Source organism: Salvelinus namaycush, unplaced genomic scaffold (genome assembly GCF_016432855.1).
Source record: "Salvelinus namaycush isolate Seneca unplaced genomic scaffold, SaNama_1.0 Scaffold78, whole genome shotgun sequence".
Taxonomy (NCBI): Eukaryota; Metazoa; Chordata; class Actinopteri; order Salmoniformes; family Salmonidae; genus Salvelinus; species Salvelinus namaycush.
The window spans coordinates 1-17500 of record NW_024061508.1 but is presented as its reverse complement, the minus strand read 5'-3'; the positions used below and the strand labels follow the sequence as shown (position 1 = coordinate 17500).

The following is a 17500-nucleotide window of genomic DNA, read 5'->3' as shown; positions in this document are numbered from 1 at the left end:
GGGGTACCGGTACAAGGTCAATGTGGAGGCTATATACAGGGGGTACCGGTACAGAGTCAATGTGCGGGGGCACCGGTTAGTTCAGGTAATTGAGGTAATATGTACATGTAGGTAGAGTTAAAGTGACTATGCATAGATAATAAACAGAGAGTAGCAGCAGCGTAAAAGAGGGGTCTGGGTAGCCCTTTGATTAGCTGTTCAGGAGTCTCATGGCTTGGGGGTAGAAGCTGTTAAGAAGCCTTTTGGACCTCAACTAGGGTTCGTTTTAGGGTTAGGGAAAATAGGACTTTGAATGGGACTGAATTACGTGTCCCCACAAGGTTAGTTGTACAATATTGCGCATGTGTGTGTGTTGCCCATCCCCTAAAAAATCCTCGACAGGCCCCCCACACCCCTGTTTAGCTACGCTATACAGTCCAGTGCACCCTACCTCCACACACTACCCAAGATCTACGCCGCATCCGCACCGCATCACAATGTAGCACAAGTCAAATAAACCTGTCTTTCAAAGATGTCTATGGTAGAAAGGCTATATAAACACGGTATATCGCATAGGTGCCCATGCCCATCCGTAACCCGTGCCTTTGTAGGAGCTGGCTGTGTAGGTGTGAAAGCATTACATCATTTAATGAGTCTCAGCCAAGACCTCCCAGCGACATTTCTGCAACTATGCACATATTAATGTATATTTCACAATTTTGCTCAAAAAACCTCCCCGACAAATATGGGTTTCCAAATGTTGTTAATCCGAGAAGATTTAGTTAGTTATTGTTTTTCTATTTCAATGAAACCTTCAAATAGCTTTAGCTCAATTTCAGACAGAATATTTCACACCCGAACTTATAATGTATTGTGCAAAACCTGGCGGAAAATTTGGCAAATAACATGAAATCACAAAGTAGGCTAACAAAATAAAAATGTAATTGCTAAACATCCATTTCACGCTCACGCACTGATGAGAGAGCGGATTCTAGAGAACTGAAAGCCGACCCATTCAACCCGCTATAGCCCCAGCCCTTACTGCAACAATTGCCCTCACAGACTCGAAAAAGGACACATTTTCAGCCTAAACACACACAAAAGGTCTTACCCATCGCCCACCACGACGCATTTGATGGCCTGCATTTTGCAGAGGGTGGTGGTATCCAACGACTGACTTTTCCCTGCGTTTAAAACGGCAAATTGTTTATCATTTCTGATATCGCTAATAATAAGTGAATTGGTACAGCTCCTCGCGACCAGGCTGCAGCAGCGGAGGGGAGGCAGTGTCGAATCCCGGCGGAACCTCCCGGAAAAGACCGAACGTGTTTAAAGGGAAAGTTGTATTTTTCCCGACAGCAGTTGAACTCTGTAGATGACAATGTGTTCATCCCAAATCACACCCTATTCCCTATGTAGTACACTACGGGCCCAATGGGTTCTGGTCAAAAGTAGCGCACTGCATAGGGATTAAGGGGCAATTTGGGACATATCCCATGTGTCCAGTGGGTTCCTCTGTAGTGAAGATGTGCAGAGTTATGGTGATGAAGGACTTCAGAATGGACATACACACAGAGAGAACGAGACACACCTCAAACAAACCATCAATAACCACAGTTGACACAATTTGTAACAATGTATTTGTTTTATTGCTTGACCTGCCATTAGGACAACCTAAACCAAAAGGATTATAACTGAGCACAAACAGTAAAGCAAACCTTGTACAGTCATAATCATCATCATCATAATAATAAAATGGTCCTCTGGTCACCCTATTCCCTACATAGACCACTTCGTTTGACCAGAGCCCTCTTCCTCTTCCCTAAACAGACACCCTATTCCTGACCAGGGCTCTAAAGTAGTGCACTATAAGAGGGAAAAGGATCCATTTGGGACGCAGGCCTTGTCAAACGTCAATGAGAGCTTGAAGGTCACGTCCCGAATCACCACCCTTTTTTCCTCTCCTGAAGTGTGCAATTGCACACTTTTTTGTTGTTGCATGGATTTAGCAACGCTGGAAACTCCCCTCCTCCCACCAGCCAATGCTTATACCAATCCCATGCTTTTAAATCTACGACAGGGAGTGTGCAAGCCAAGTGGACACTATGTGAGCAAGGAAGAGAATTGGGACGTAGCCGAAGAATGGGAGCACTAAACAGAGTGGGCCCAATCCTAAACCAAAAATCTTGACCCCTATTCCCTACTCTAGATAGGAAAGGATTGGATAGGTACAAGTCATATGGTAACAACTCCACCGTGCCCTCTGATAGGATAGGTGGTGTTTTGAGCCACCTCGATGACACCGTGCTGCCCGTCTGCCCCTGGACTTGCTCCAGAGACCACCCTCACCCTTCCCCTCCGACAGCCTCCCTCCGATGACCACTCAAGCCATGAACTTTCCAACCCTCTCATGAACTTCCATCTCACGAACGATGTTGTTTTCTAAATTTCTAGTCTTTTTTTTGTGTTGCTTTAAAGCACTTTGAGATTCTTTATGTAATAATGAATAGCACTATAAGAGTTTAATAAATTATTATATTGTTGATACCCATCCAATCCTCTCTGTTCTGCACTAGTGCCCAAAGGGTAGGATGTAGGAATAGGGGCTAGGGGTTGATTTGGGACACACAATTACTCTAAACCAGGGGTGCACAGCTGTGGTCCTGGGGGCCATCTGCAGTGTCTGCTGCTTTACTTACTAACCTTTTAAAAGGTGGCCTCAGCGATATCGCGTAGATGCAGACCGTAAACAGCACAGTCGATCAATTTCCACAACTAAGAGCGTTGAAGCACGAGGCTCAACTTGTCCTGTTTTGGTGCCCTGGCTACCACTCTGAAGTGAACACGTGTACATGCACAGATACTGTGTGTGACTGTGTGAGAGAGAAGTGTTGCATCTCGCTCATCAACATCTGCAGTGTTGCTCGTGGCAACATCATTTCACAGAGTCTAACTTTAAATCACAGACTAATTTTGACCTGGGCCACCAGGTGTGTGTGTGTGTGCACTCAATCCAATCAATGATATTACTTAATCAATTTAGTGCCAGGGACAAATGAAAACCTGAGCTGTGGACCTCTGTTCTATAAGCCCTGATCACATGACCGAAGGCAAAACTATAGTCAACGTCTCGGACTGTTTGGATTCTGGTACATAATGCACCTTACAGTTATGGTACTTACAGTGGCTGTCGCACACAGACCCTGGTAAAGCTATAATGGTGATTGTTGTTAGTGTCAGAAACATCTCACTGACCGTTCATCTACAGACAGAACACTGTAGTTAGTAAGGTTTCAGAATGACGGTAACTTTCCCAAGTTTTCCCAGAACTCCAACCAGGAAAATAACCAGAATTTTACAACCCTAGTTGTTAGAGTGAATGAATGATCTACAAATAAATTAAAAACATGGAATGAGACACAAACCACTAAATATAAAAGGGATAGAAAGGTGTTTGACTCTGATTGGAACTTAACGCATCAAATCAGTATGTGAGAAAGAGGACAATAGCCACCCATTCTAGATTCCCCCAAGTCCTCCCACTGCTGGAGTTCTAGATTCCCTCCAAGTCCTCCCACTGCTGGAGTTCTAGATTCCCCCCAAGTCCTCCCACTGCTGGAGTTCTAGATTCCCTCCAAGTCCTCCCACTGCTGGAGTTCTAGATTCCCTCCAAGTCCTCCCACTGCTGGAGTTCTAGATTCCCTCCAAGTCCTCCCACTGCTGGAGTTCTAGATTCCCTCCAAGTCCTCCCACTGCTGGACTTCCCCCATCAGATGTACTAGGGATTCATGAGGACCATCAACCACTTCAGTCGGCAAGTTATACAAGAAGCAGTAGCCTATAATAGCTTACTACTTAATTTTACTGTGGCCTCCATGAGAGAACATAGAAAACCATCAACTAACATTATTTCAACATTGGGTGCAGGGCATCAACTAGATACACTGTGTGTGTCTGAAAAGGCACCCTATTCCCTATAAAGTGCACTACTTTTGACCAGAGCCCAATGACACCCTATATAGTGCACTACTTTTGACCCAAGCCTATGGGGCTTTATATATAGGAAACAGAGTGGCATTTCAGACACGCACAGAGCCTGACAAATAAAAAAAAATCAAATTTATTCACACAATACACCAAGGACAGTTGAACAGTAAAAATGTAAAAACAGCAGAAATCCATCAACCATGAGATGTAGCAAGGCCATGTCCATTCCAGCCTGATACTAGTTCAGCTGGAAACGCTTCATCCAGGACAACACACCATGGTGAAATAAAACACTGCATGCCTCCAAAATGGCACCCCTAGTGCCTATATAGTGCACTACTTAGTCAAAGGCAGTTCACTATATAGGGAATAGGGTTCCATTTGGAACATACACACACACACACACACACGTCCATAACAACAGATTGATTCAACAGTTACTTTCAGAGGACTAGTCTATACAGGACTGATTTGTATCCAAATCTCTATACATCACAGTTTTGATGGATTCCTTTATAATTTCCATGAAAATAACAGCAGTAACACGTTGGATAGCGTTATGCTGGAGAGGGAAGGGAGTCTTACGCTAACGCTATACTATATAGTACATTACAAAATATTCATCAAAATTCTAAAATGGCAAATGTCCAGTTGACAACAATATACTGTATTTGGGATTAGAACAAACATGGGTTTTTCAAAAAAAGACAACAAAAAAAGGTTCAAACTAAAAATGGTTAGATAAATGTTAGACCCCAAACATTGAAAACACTCGACTCCATGATGGTATGGAACCGGAATCCTTCTGGTTCTAATTGTGAATTCTAAGAGAGTGTCAATAGAACGCAACCAGGCACTTCTCAAAGACAGTTTATAATGAGGGTTCAGTCTTGTAACTAACACTTCAATGAAGGGGTGGAAAAACAGCTGTTTTCAGAAACAGACCACTGTCTTTATCAATGTTTTTGACATGGGAGGTGTTTAGGAAGCTGGATGACACTGGACATGTACCATCCACGGGATGAAACACTACTATTAAACCAACCAGAGTTGATATCAGAACGGTCCACATTCTTGATTCAACTAGAGGAGGTTGAATCAGCGTTGAGTTGTAACATGCTTTCCTCACAACCGTCACCTGTTATAAAACCTCTTATTTAGAAGCTAAATGGACACGTAGCACAGAGTGAAATAGTGAACATCCCTTAAGACTGATCAACTTGACCCTGGTCAGAGTAACTTGATGTTCTGCTTTCTGTGACCAGGAAACAGGCAGAGTAGACTAAAAGTTTTCCCTTTCCTGAACGGAGCATTTTAAACACGCCCAGACACAATGACACCTATAAGATCTATCCCAACGACCGGGGTGGGGGGTGGGGGGGGGGGAGAGGGGAAACAAGATGGGAAAGGGAGAGAAAGGGGGGTAGAGAAAGATAGAAAAACTTCCAATAGGGAGAGAGTAGCCACACCACTGGACCTGGGACAGCCTCCCTCAACCTCATGGTGTAGAAACCACAGCTTCTTAGTACCCTCAAAGAACATTCCAGAAAACAACTATAAAAAGTTAAGTATAAGAACACAGATCAGCCTTTGGTGGAAATCTATTCAAAACAACATTTCTCTAAAGATGGTCTCCCCCCCTCCCCCATAAGTCACTTTAGACTTGTCCCAGACATTAAGAATATCACAACACAATATCCTTAATGTCATGACACAATATCCTTAATGTCATGACACAATATCCTTAATGTCATGACACAATATCCTTAATGTCATGACACAATATCCTTAATGTCATGACACAATATGCTTAATGTCATGACACAATATGCTTAATGTCATGACACAATATGCTTAATGTCATGACACAATATGCTTAATGTCATGACACAATATCCTTAATGTCATGACACAATATGCTTAATGTCATGACACATTTGCGGTTCCAATTCAATCCTTCTCTCTTCCTTACAAGTCACAAAGGACCATTTCTTTGTGACATCATGGCCCCTGGGTGTTGTCCATTGTGAGCAGACTCATGGTGTGTCTAGTCCACACATTACAAGGTCTTCTGGATCCTAACCAGGACAGACTCATGGTGTGTCTAGTCCACACATTACAAGGTCTTCTGGATCCTAACCAGGACAGACTCATGGTGTGTCTAGTTCACACATTACAAGGTCTTCTGGATCCTAACCAGGACAGACTCATGGTGTGTCTAGTCCACACATTACAAGGTCTTCTGGATCCTAACCAGGACAGACTCATGGTGTGTCTAGTTCACACATTACAAGGTCTTAGTTTTGACCCGGTGTCAGAGAGAACACTGGGTGAACAGTAATGGAACCGCATTGTAATTCTATTGGAACCCTGGGTCTGAACGGAACCCTGGGTCTGAACGGAACCCTGGGTCTGAACGGAACCCTGGGTCTGAACGGAACCCTCTGTCACGTTTGAACCCTCCCTAACCTGTTGCCGTCTGAACACCAGAGACAACTCATCCTGTCTTCATAGTTGACATTAAAATACTACAGAAACATTGTGCCCTCCAACAGAGTTCACTGCATACGTGTCAAATCAAATGAATCTGGGTTCATAGCGAATACAATAACACCAGTTCAACAACAAAGTCCCAGCCAAGTGATCTGGAGTCCCGGCTGGAGGGTTAGAAACATGAAGAAAATAAACAGATCATTGGTGGAACCCGTTGTTATGGAAGGAGGGAGGAGCCGGGGGGGGGGGGCAAAGGAGGGAGGAGCCAGAGGGCGAAGGAGGGGAGGGATAGAGCGATAGAAGGAGTGGAGGGATAGAAGGAGTGGAGGGATAGAGCGATAGGAGTGGAGGGATAGAAGGAGTGGAGGGATAGAGCGATAGAAGGAGTGGAGGGATAGAAGGAGTGGAGGGATAGAAGGAGGGGAGGGATAGAGCGATAGAAGGAGTGGAGGGATAGAAGGAGTGGAGGGATAGAGCGATAGAAGGAGTGGAGGGATAGAAGGAGTGGAGGGATAGAGCGATAGAAGGAGTGGAGGGATAGAAGGAGTGGAGGGATAGAGCGATAGAAGGAGTGGAGGGATAGAAGGAGTGGAGGGATAGAGCGATAGAAGGAGTGGAGGGATAGAAGGAGTGGAGGGATAGAGCGATAGAAGGAGTGGAGGGATAGAAGGAGTGGAGGGATAGAGCGATAGAAGGAGTGGAGGGATAGAAGGAGTGGAGGGATAGAAGGAGTGGAGGGATAGAAGGAGTGGAGGGATAGAGCGATAGAAGGAGTGGAGGGATAGAAGGAGTGGAGGGATAGAAGGAGTGGAGGGATAGAGCGATAGAAGGAGTGGAGGGATAGAAGGAGTGGAGGGATAGAGCGATAGAAGGAGTGGAGGGATAGAAGGAGTGGAGGGATAGAGCGATAGAAGGAGTGGAGGGATAGAGCGATAGAAGGAGTGGAGGGATAGAAGGAGTGGAGGGATAGAGCGATAGAAGGAGTGGAGGGATAGAAGGAGGGGAGGGATAGAGCGATAGAAGGAGTGGAGCGATAGAAGGAGTGGAGGGATAGAGTGATAGAAGGGGGACTCAGACTGAGAGAGAGACAAAGCTGTTGTATTGTTGAATGTTCCTCTTCAGGATGTCTGAGCAGGGCCCCAGAACGCGTTCGAACCGCGGCCGGTCCAGCTTGACACACTTCAGAGGGCCGCGGGAGACCACGGTCGCAGCACGGGGACGGTTCATCAACAGGGCGATCTCACCTGGGACAGACGGACAAGAGGACAACTATTAGAAACAACACCACTGGAAGAGAAGGGAGGAAGAGGAACAATGATCCACACAGCACCACACCCACACAGCTCCACACCCACACAGCACCACACCCACACAGCTCTACACCCACACAGCTCCACACAGCACCACACCCACACAGCACCACACCCACACAGCACCACACCCACAGCTCTACACCCACACAGCACCACACAGCTCCACACCCACACAGCTCCACAGCTCCACAGCCACACAGCTCCACACCCACACACAGCTCCACACCCACACACAGCTCCACACCCACACACAGCTCCACACCCACACAGCTCCACACCCACACAGCTCCACACCCACACACAGCTCCACACCCACACACAGCTCCACACCCACACACAGCTCCACACCCACACACAGCTCCACACCCACACACAGCTCCACACCCACACACAGCTCCACACCCACACACAGCTCCACACCCACACACAGCTCCACACCCACACAGCTCCACACCCACACAGCTCCACACCCACACAGCTCCACACCCACACAGCACCACACCCACACAGCACCACACCCACACAGCACCACACCCACACAGCACCACACCCACACAGCTCCACACCCACACAGCACCACACCCACACAGCACCACATCATTACAATCAGGGCTGTTGGTGCCATCATGCAAACTCCCTGTCACATACCACACACTGACCGCAATGGAGTTGGTAAGAGCACAAACTGATCTGGGACCAGGCTATCGTAGGAGACCACTGATCTGGGACCAGGCTATAGAAGGAGACCACTGATCTGGGACCAGCTTATAGTAGGAGACCACTGATCCGGGACCAGGTTATAGAACGAGACCACTGATCCGGGACCAGCTTATAGTAGGAGACCACTGATCCGGGACCAGCTTATAGAAGGCGACCACTGATCTGGGACCAGGTTATAGAAGGAGACCACTGATCTGGGACCAGGTTATAGAAGGAGACCACTGATCTGGGACCAGTTTATAGAAGGAGACCACTGATCTGGGACCAGGCTAGGTAGTTCAGTCAGTCCACTTACCAAAATAGTCGGAGGGCCCCAGTCTGCCCACCTCCACAAACTCTTCATACTCTGACCGTCTCTGGAGCACGGCCGCTGAACCCTGAACACACACAGGAAGAGGAAAACTCAGGAACAAAAAGCACATAACCCAGAAGTCCTGTGAGGGTGAGAGGGCACAACACAGCCCAAAGTTGAGGTTAAAAGATGGTGATACCTTGTTGATGCCGTTTCCCTGAGAGAGACAGAGAAAAGAAGACACAGAGAGAGACACACACACAGAGAGAGACACACAGAGAGAGAGAGAGAGAGAGACAGACACACAGAGAGAGACAGAGACAGAGAGAGAGAGAGACAGAGACAGAGACAGAGACAGAGACAGAGACAGAGACAGAGAGAGAGAGAGAGACAGAGAGAGAGAGACAGAGAGAGAGAGACAGAGAGAGAGACAGAGACAGAGACAGAGACAGAGACAGAGACAGAGACAGAGACAGAGACAGAGACAGAGACAGAGAGAGACAGAGACAGAGAGAGACAGAGAGAGACAGAGACAGAGAGAGAGAGACAGAGAGAGACAGAGAGAGACAGAGAGAGACAGAGAGAGACAGAGAGAGACAGAGAGAGACAGAGAGAGACAGAGAGAGACAGAGAGAGACAGAGAGAGACAGAGAGAGACAGAGAGAGACAGAGAGAGACAGAGAGAGAGAGACAGAGAGAGACAGAGAGAGACAGAGAGAGACAGACAGACAGACAGACAGACAGACAGACAGACAGACAGACAGACAGACAGACAGACAGACAGACAGACAGACAGACAAACTCCCAAGCTCTTAACACAGCAGACAAGTGTACAAGTTGAAAGCATTTAGAAATAAAACACTACAGAAGAGGTTGGCGTAACATATTATCCAGGAGATATTCAAGGGTGCTTCTTCTCTGGTCCAACGATACAGGAAGTGAAACGTAAACCTACTCCTCTATTCTCAAGGAAACTAACTGGCTCCCGAGGGGCGGCAGCGATCTAAGGCCCTGCATTTCAGTGCTGGAGTCACTACAGACCCTGGTTCCATTCCAGGCTGTATCACAACTGGCCGTGATTGGGAGTCCCATAGGGCGGCGCACAATTGGCCCAGCGTCGTCCAGGTTTGGCCGGGTTAGGCCGCCATTGTAAATAAGAATTTGTTGTTAACCGACTTGCCTAGTTAAATAAAGGTTAAATAAAATCCAAAAAGACAGCCAGCATATAGCAGAGATAATCCTACCTCCAGGATGATGAAGAACTCATCTCCAGGTTCACCCTGAACCACGATCTTCTGTCCGTCCTCAAACTGAACGGTCTCCAGAGCATCAGCTACCGTCAGCCTCTCCCACTTGTCCAGAGACTCTGTAGAGGACCACAGACACACACTAAAGTCAGCCTCTCCCACTTGTCCAGAGACTCTGTAGAGGACCACAGACACACACTACAGTCAGCCTCTCCCACTTGTCCAGAGACTCTGTAGAGGACCACAGACACATACTACAGTCAGCCTGGCAGATGCTGATACACACACTGGCCACAGGGTGGCGCCACAGCAGAGGGGGAATGACAGGAAAGATCACAGGCTGGGTTTGTTTGTAGCGACTCGATTCCATACATCGGGTCGGGTCGGGTCGGGTCGGGTCGGGTCGGGTCGGGTCGGGTCGGGTCCCGTCGGTCGGTAGGTAGGTAGGTAGGTAGGTAGGTAGGTAGGTAGGTAGCATGTTAGACTGTTCCAACTCTTTGAACAGCTTGTTGGTCAGAGTAGTCATGTGTAGAATGTGTGACTCCTCACCTAAAATGGACACCTTGCTGAGGAATTCCTCATACATCTTACGCTTTCTCAAAGTGCTTCCCTGAAAGACACAGAGCGACAGAGACAGAGACAGAGAGAGACAGAGCATGTTAAGTCCCATAATAACACCCAAACGTGTACTAACTGTGTTCAGATTTAGCCCCAGACATCTGGAATTCCTACCATTGTTAGAGACCTCTGAATGACTGGACTGACACTGTGTGTAAACAGGAACTATATGGAGACGATTTGTTCAAACCAATGTCTCCCAATAATGTTGTTGCCGGGGAAAATAACACCTCATAACATTGTATCATTTCATATATCTACGTAGAGCTGAATTAACTCATTCTACCAAAGCCAGCCAGCCTCACCATGAGTATCCTCCTGTAACTGTCTCTGTCGATGCCCCACAGTTTGACGTTGCTCTTGGCTCGGACCGTGGCGGCCCTGGGGGTCCCATAGATCAGGGCTAGCTCGCCAAAGCTGCCCCCCTCCCCAATATTGGTCACCCACTCATTGTTCACATACACCTGTGAGAGAGAGAAAGAGGAGAGAGGGGCGAGAGGGAGGGAGAGGGAGGGAGAGAGGGGCGAGAGGGAGGGAGAGAGCAACAACCTCACCAATGGAAATAGCTTTCCCCACAGTATGAATCTGTCAGTATTTTATCTTACATCATAATGTCTTTTTAACAAACAGATCTACCACTATAGACCATATAGTCTGTACACAACAGATCTACCACTATAGACCATATAGTCTGTACACAACAGATCTACCACTATAGACCATATAGTCTGTACACAACAGATCTACCACTATAGACTATATAGTCTGTACACAACAGATCTACCACTATAGACCATATAGTCTGTACACAACAGATCTACCACTATAGACCATAGATAGGTAGTCTGTACACAACAGATCTACCACTATAGACCATAGATAGGTAGTCTGTACACAACAGATCTACCACTATAGACCATAGATAGGTAGTCTGTACACAACAGATCTACCACTATAGACCATAGATAGGTAGTCTGTACACAACAGATCTACCACTATATAGACCATAGATAGGTAGTCTGTACACAACAGATCTACCACTATAGACCATAGATAGGTAGTCTGTACACAACAGATCTACCACTATATAGACCATATAGTCTGTACACAACAGACTACCACTATAGACCATAGATAGGTAGTCTGTACACAACAGATCTACCACTATAGACCATAGATAGGTAGTCTGTACACAACAGATCTACCACTATAGACCATAGATAGGTAGTCTGTACACAACAGATCTACCACTATATAGACCATAGATAGGTAGTCTGTACACAACAGATCTACCACTATAGACCATAGATAGGTAGTCTGTACACAACAGATCTACCACTATAGACCATAGATAGGTAGTCTGTACACAACAGATCTACCACTATAGACCATATAGTCTGTACACAACAGATCTACCACTATAGACCATAGATAGGTAGTCTGTACACAACAGATCTACCACTATAGACCATATAGTCTGTACACAACAGATCTACCACTATATAGACCATATAGTCTGTACACAACAGATCTACCACTATAGACCATAGATAGGTAGTCTGTACACAACAGATCTACCACTATATAGACCATATAGTCTGTACACAACAGACTACCACTATAGACCATAGATAGGTAGTCTGTACACAACAGATCTACCACTATATAGACCATAGATAGGTAGTCTGTACACAACAGATCTACCACTATAGACCATAGATAGGTAGTCTGTACACAACAGATCTACCACTATAGACCATATAGTCTGTACACAACAGATCTACCACTATAGACCATAGATAGGTAGTCTGTACACAACAGATCTACCACTATAGACCATATAGTCTGTACACAACAGATCTACCACTATAGACCATAGATAGGTAGTCTGTACACAACAGATGTACCACTATATAGACCATAGATAGGTAGTCTGTACACAACAGATCTACCACTATATAGACCATAGATAGGTAGTCTGTACACAACAGATCTACCACTATAGACCATATAGTCTGTACACAACAGATCTAACACTATATAGACCATAGATAGGTAGTCTGTACACAACAGATCTAACACTATATAGACCATAGATAGGTAGTCTGTACACAACAGATCTACCACTATAGACCATAGATAGGTAGTCTGTACACAACAGATCTACCACTATAGACCATAGATAGGTAGTCTGTACATAACAGATCTAACACTATATAGACCATAGATAGGTAGTCTGTACATAACAGATCTAACACTATATAGACCATAGATAGGTAGTCTGTACACAACAGATCTACCACTATAGACCATAGATAGGTAGTCTGTACACAACAGATCTAACACTATATAGACCATAGATAGGTAGTCTGTACACAACAGATCTACCACTATAGACCATAGATAGGTAGTCTGTACACAACAGATCTACCACTATAGACCATAGATAGGTAGTCTGTACACAACAGATCTACCACTATAGACCATATAGTCTGTACACAACAGATCTACCACTATAGACCATAGATAGGTAGTCTGTACACAACAGATCTACCACTATATAGACCATAGATAGGTAGTCTGTACACAACAGATCTACCACTATAGACCATAGATAGGTAGTCTGTACACAACAGATCTACCACTATAGACCATAGATAGGTAGTCTGTACACAACAGATCTACCACTATAGACCATAGATAGGTAGTCTGTACACAACAGATCTACCACTATAGACCATATAGTCTGTACACAACAGATCTACCACTATAGACCATAGATAGGTAGTCTGTACACAACAGATCTACCACTATAGACCATAGATAGGTAGTCTGTACACAACAGATCTACCACTATATAGACCATAGATAGGTAGTCTGTACACAACAGATCTACCACTATATAGACCATAGATAGGTAGTCTGTACACAACAGATCTACCACTATAGACCATAGATAGGTAGTCTGTACACAACAGATCTACCACTATAGACCATATAGTCTGTACACAGATCTACCACTATAGACCATAGATTGGTAGATCTGTTGTGTACAGACTACCTCTATATAGACCATAGATAGGTAGTCTGTACACAACAGATCTACCACTATATAGACCATAGATAGGTAGTCTGTACACAACAGATCTACCACTATAGACCATAGATAGGTAGTCTGTACACAACAGATCTACCACTATAGACCATATAGTCTGTACACAACAGATCTACCACTATAGACCATAGATAGGTAGTCTGTACACAACAGATCTACCACTATAGACTATATAGTCTGTACACAACAGATCTACCACTATATAGACCATATAGTCTGTACACAACAGATCTACCACTATATAGACCATATAGTCTGTACACAACAGATCTACCACTATAGACCATAGATAGGTAGTCTGTACACAACAGATCTACCACTATAGACCATAGATAGGTAGTCTGTACACAACAGATCTACCACTATAGACCATAGATAGGTAGTCTGTACACAACAGATCTACCACTATAGACCATAGATAGGTAGTCTGTACACAACAGATCTACCACTATATAGACCATAGATAGGTAGTCTGTACACAACAGATCTACCACTATAGACCATATAGTCTGTACACAACAGATCTAACACTATATAGACCATAGATAGGTAGTCTGTACACAACAGATCTAACACTATATAGACCATAGATAGGTAGTCTGTACACAACAGATCTACCACTATAGACCATAGATAGGTAGTCTGTACACAACAGATCTACCACTATAGACCATATAGTCTGTACACAACAGATCTACCACTATAGACCATAGATAGGTAGTCTGTACACAACAGATCTACCACTATAGACCATAGATAGGTAGTCTGTACACAACAGATCTAACACTATATAGACCATAGATAGGTAGTCTGTACATAACAGATCTAACACTATATAGACCATAGATAGGTAGTCTGTACATAACAGATCTACCACTATATAGACCATAGATAGGTAGTCTGTACACAACAGATCTACCACTATAGACCATAGATAGGTAGTCTGTACACAACAGATCTACCACTATAGACCATAGATAGGTAGTCTGTACACAACAGATCTACCACTATAGACCATAGATAGGTAGTCTGTACACAACAGATCTACCACTATAGACCATATAGTCTGTACACAACAGATCTACCACTATAGACCATAGATAGGTAGTCTGTACACAACAGATCTACCACTATAGACCATAGATAGGTAGTCTGTACACAACAGATCTACCACTATAGACCATAGATAGGTAGTCTGTACACAACAGATCTACCACTATAGACCATAGATAGGTAGTCTGTACATAACAGATCTAACACTATATAGACCATAGATAGGTAGTCTGTACACAACAGATCTACCACTATAGACCATAGATAGGTAGTCTGTACACAACAGATCTACCACTATAGACCATAGATAGGTAGTCTGTACACAACAGATCTACCACTATAGACCATAGATAGGTAGTCTGTACACAACAGATCTACCACTATAGACCATATAGTCTGTACACAACAGATCTACCACTATAGACCATAGATAGGTAGTCTGTACACAACAGATCTACCACTATATAGACCATAGATAGGTAGTCTGTACACAACAGATCTACCACTATATAGACCATAGATAGGTAGTCTGTACACAACAGATCTACCACTATATAGACCATAGATAGGTAGTCTGTACACAACAGATCTACCACTATATAGACCATAGATAGGTAGTCTGTACACAACAGATCTACCACTATAGACCATAGATAGGTAGTCTGTACACAACAGATCTACCACTATAGACCATATAGTCTGTACACAGATCTACCACTATAGACCATAGATTGGTAGATCTGTTGTGTACAGACTACCTCTATATAGACCATAGATAGGTAGTCTGTACACAACAGATCTACCACTATATAGACCATAGATAGGTAGTCTGTACACAACAGATCTACCACTATATAGACCATAGATAGGTAGTCTGTACACAACAGATCTACCACTATAGACCATAGATAGGTAGTCTGTACACAACAGATCTACCACTATAGACCATATAGTCTGTACACAACAGATCTACCACTATAGACCATAGATAGGTAGTCTGTACACAACAGATCTACCACTATAGACTATATAGTCTGTACACAACAGATCTACCACTATAGACTATATAGTCTGTACACAACAGATCTACCACTATAGACTATATAGTCTGTACACAACAGATCTACCACTATAGACCATATAGTCTGTACACAACAGATCTACCACTATAGACCATAGATAGGTAGTCTGTACACAACAGATCTACCACTATAGACCATATAGTCTGTACACAGATCTACCACTATAGACCATAGATTGGTAGATCTGTTGTGTACAGACTACCTCTATATAGACCATAGATAGGTAGTCTGTACACAACAGATCTACCACTATATAGACCATAGATAGGTAGTCTGTACACAACAGATCTACCACTATATAGACCATAGATAGGTAGTCTGTACACAACAGATCTACCACTATAGACCATAGATAGGTAGTCTGTACACAACAGATCTACCACTATAGACCATATAGTCTGTACACAACAGATCTACCACTATAGACCATAGATAGGTAGTCTGTACACAACAGATCTACCACTATAGGACTATATAGTCTGTACACAACAGATCTACCACTATAGACTATATAGTCTGTACACAACAGATCTACCACTATAGACTATATAGTCTGTACACAACAGATCTACCACTATAGACCATATAGTCTGTACACAACAGATCTACCACTATATAGACCATATAGTCTGTACACAACAGATCTACCACTATATAGACCATAGATAGGTAGTCTGTACACAACAGATCTACCACTATAGACCATAGATAGGTAGTCTGTACACAACAGATCTACCACTATATAGACCATAGATAGGTAGTCTGTACACAACAGATCTACCACTATAGACCATAGATAGGTAGTCTGTACACAACAGATCTACCACTATAGACCATAGATAGGTAGTCTGTACACAACAGATCTACCACTATAGACCATAGATAGGTAGTCTGTACAAACAGATCTACCACTATATAGACCATAGATAGGTAGTCTGTACACAACAGATCTACCACTATAGACCATAGATAGGTAGTCTGTACACAACAGATCTACCACTATAGACCATAGATAGGTAGTCTGTACACAACAGATCTACCACTATAGACCATAGATAGGTATCTGTACACAACAGATCTACCACTATATAGACCATAGATAGGTAGTCTGTACACAACAGATATCTACCACTATAGACCATATAGTCTGTACACAACAGATCTACCACTATAGACATATAGTCTGTACCAACAGATCTACCACTATATAGACCATATAGTCTGTACACAACAGATCTACCACTATATAGACCATATAGTCTGTACACAACAGATCTACCACTATAGACCATAGATAGGTAGTCTGTACACAACAGATCTACCACTATAGACCATAGATAGTAGTCTGTACACAACAGATCTACCACTATAGACCATAGATAGGTAGTCTGTACACAACAGATCTACACTATAGACATAGATAGGTAGTCTGTACAACAACAGATCTACCACTAAAGACCATATGTCTGTACACAACATCTTACCCATATAGACCAATAGATGGTAGATCTGTGTGTACAGACTACCTCTATATAGACCATAGATAGGTAGTCTGTTACACAACAGATCTACCACGAAAGACCATAGATAGGTAGTCTGTA

At 44.0% G+C, this 17500-nt stretch overlaps 2 protein-coding genes across 2 annotated transcripts in view; both read right to left on the bottom strand.

Annotated features, from left to right (window-relative positions):
• The window catches only part of LOC120042789 (ras-related C3 botulinum toxin substrate 3-like), a 9241-nt gene extending 8000 nt beyond the window's left edge, over positions 1 to 1241 (bottom strand). Inside the window, exon 1 of the mRNA XM_038987595.1 lies at positions 1091 to 1241. Coding sequence (XP_038843523.1) covers positions 1091 to 1125 — 35 coding nt within the window. The 5' untranslated portion in view covers positions 1126 to 1241. The remainder of the gene's footprint in view (positions 1 to 1090) is intronic.
• Positions 1242 to 3413: 2172 nt separating this feature from the next.
• Positions 3414 to 11125, bottom strand: LOC120042793 (cAMP-dependent protein kinase type I-alpha regulatory subunit-like; the record flags this gene model as incomplete). The annotated part of the gene is made up of 5 exons (XM_038987599.1): positions 3414 to 7703; positions 8788 to 8869; positions 10029 to 10150; positions 10581 to 10641; positions 10955 to 11125. Coding segments are annotated over 5 exons (609 nt in total), but the record flags the coding sequence as incomplete, so codon positions are not given.
• Between the last annotated feature and the right edge of the window lie 6375 nt (positions 11126 to 17500).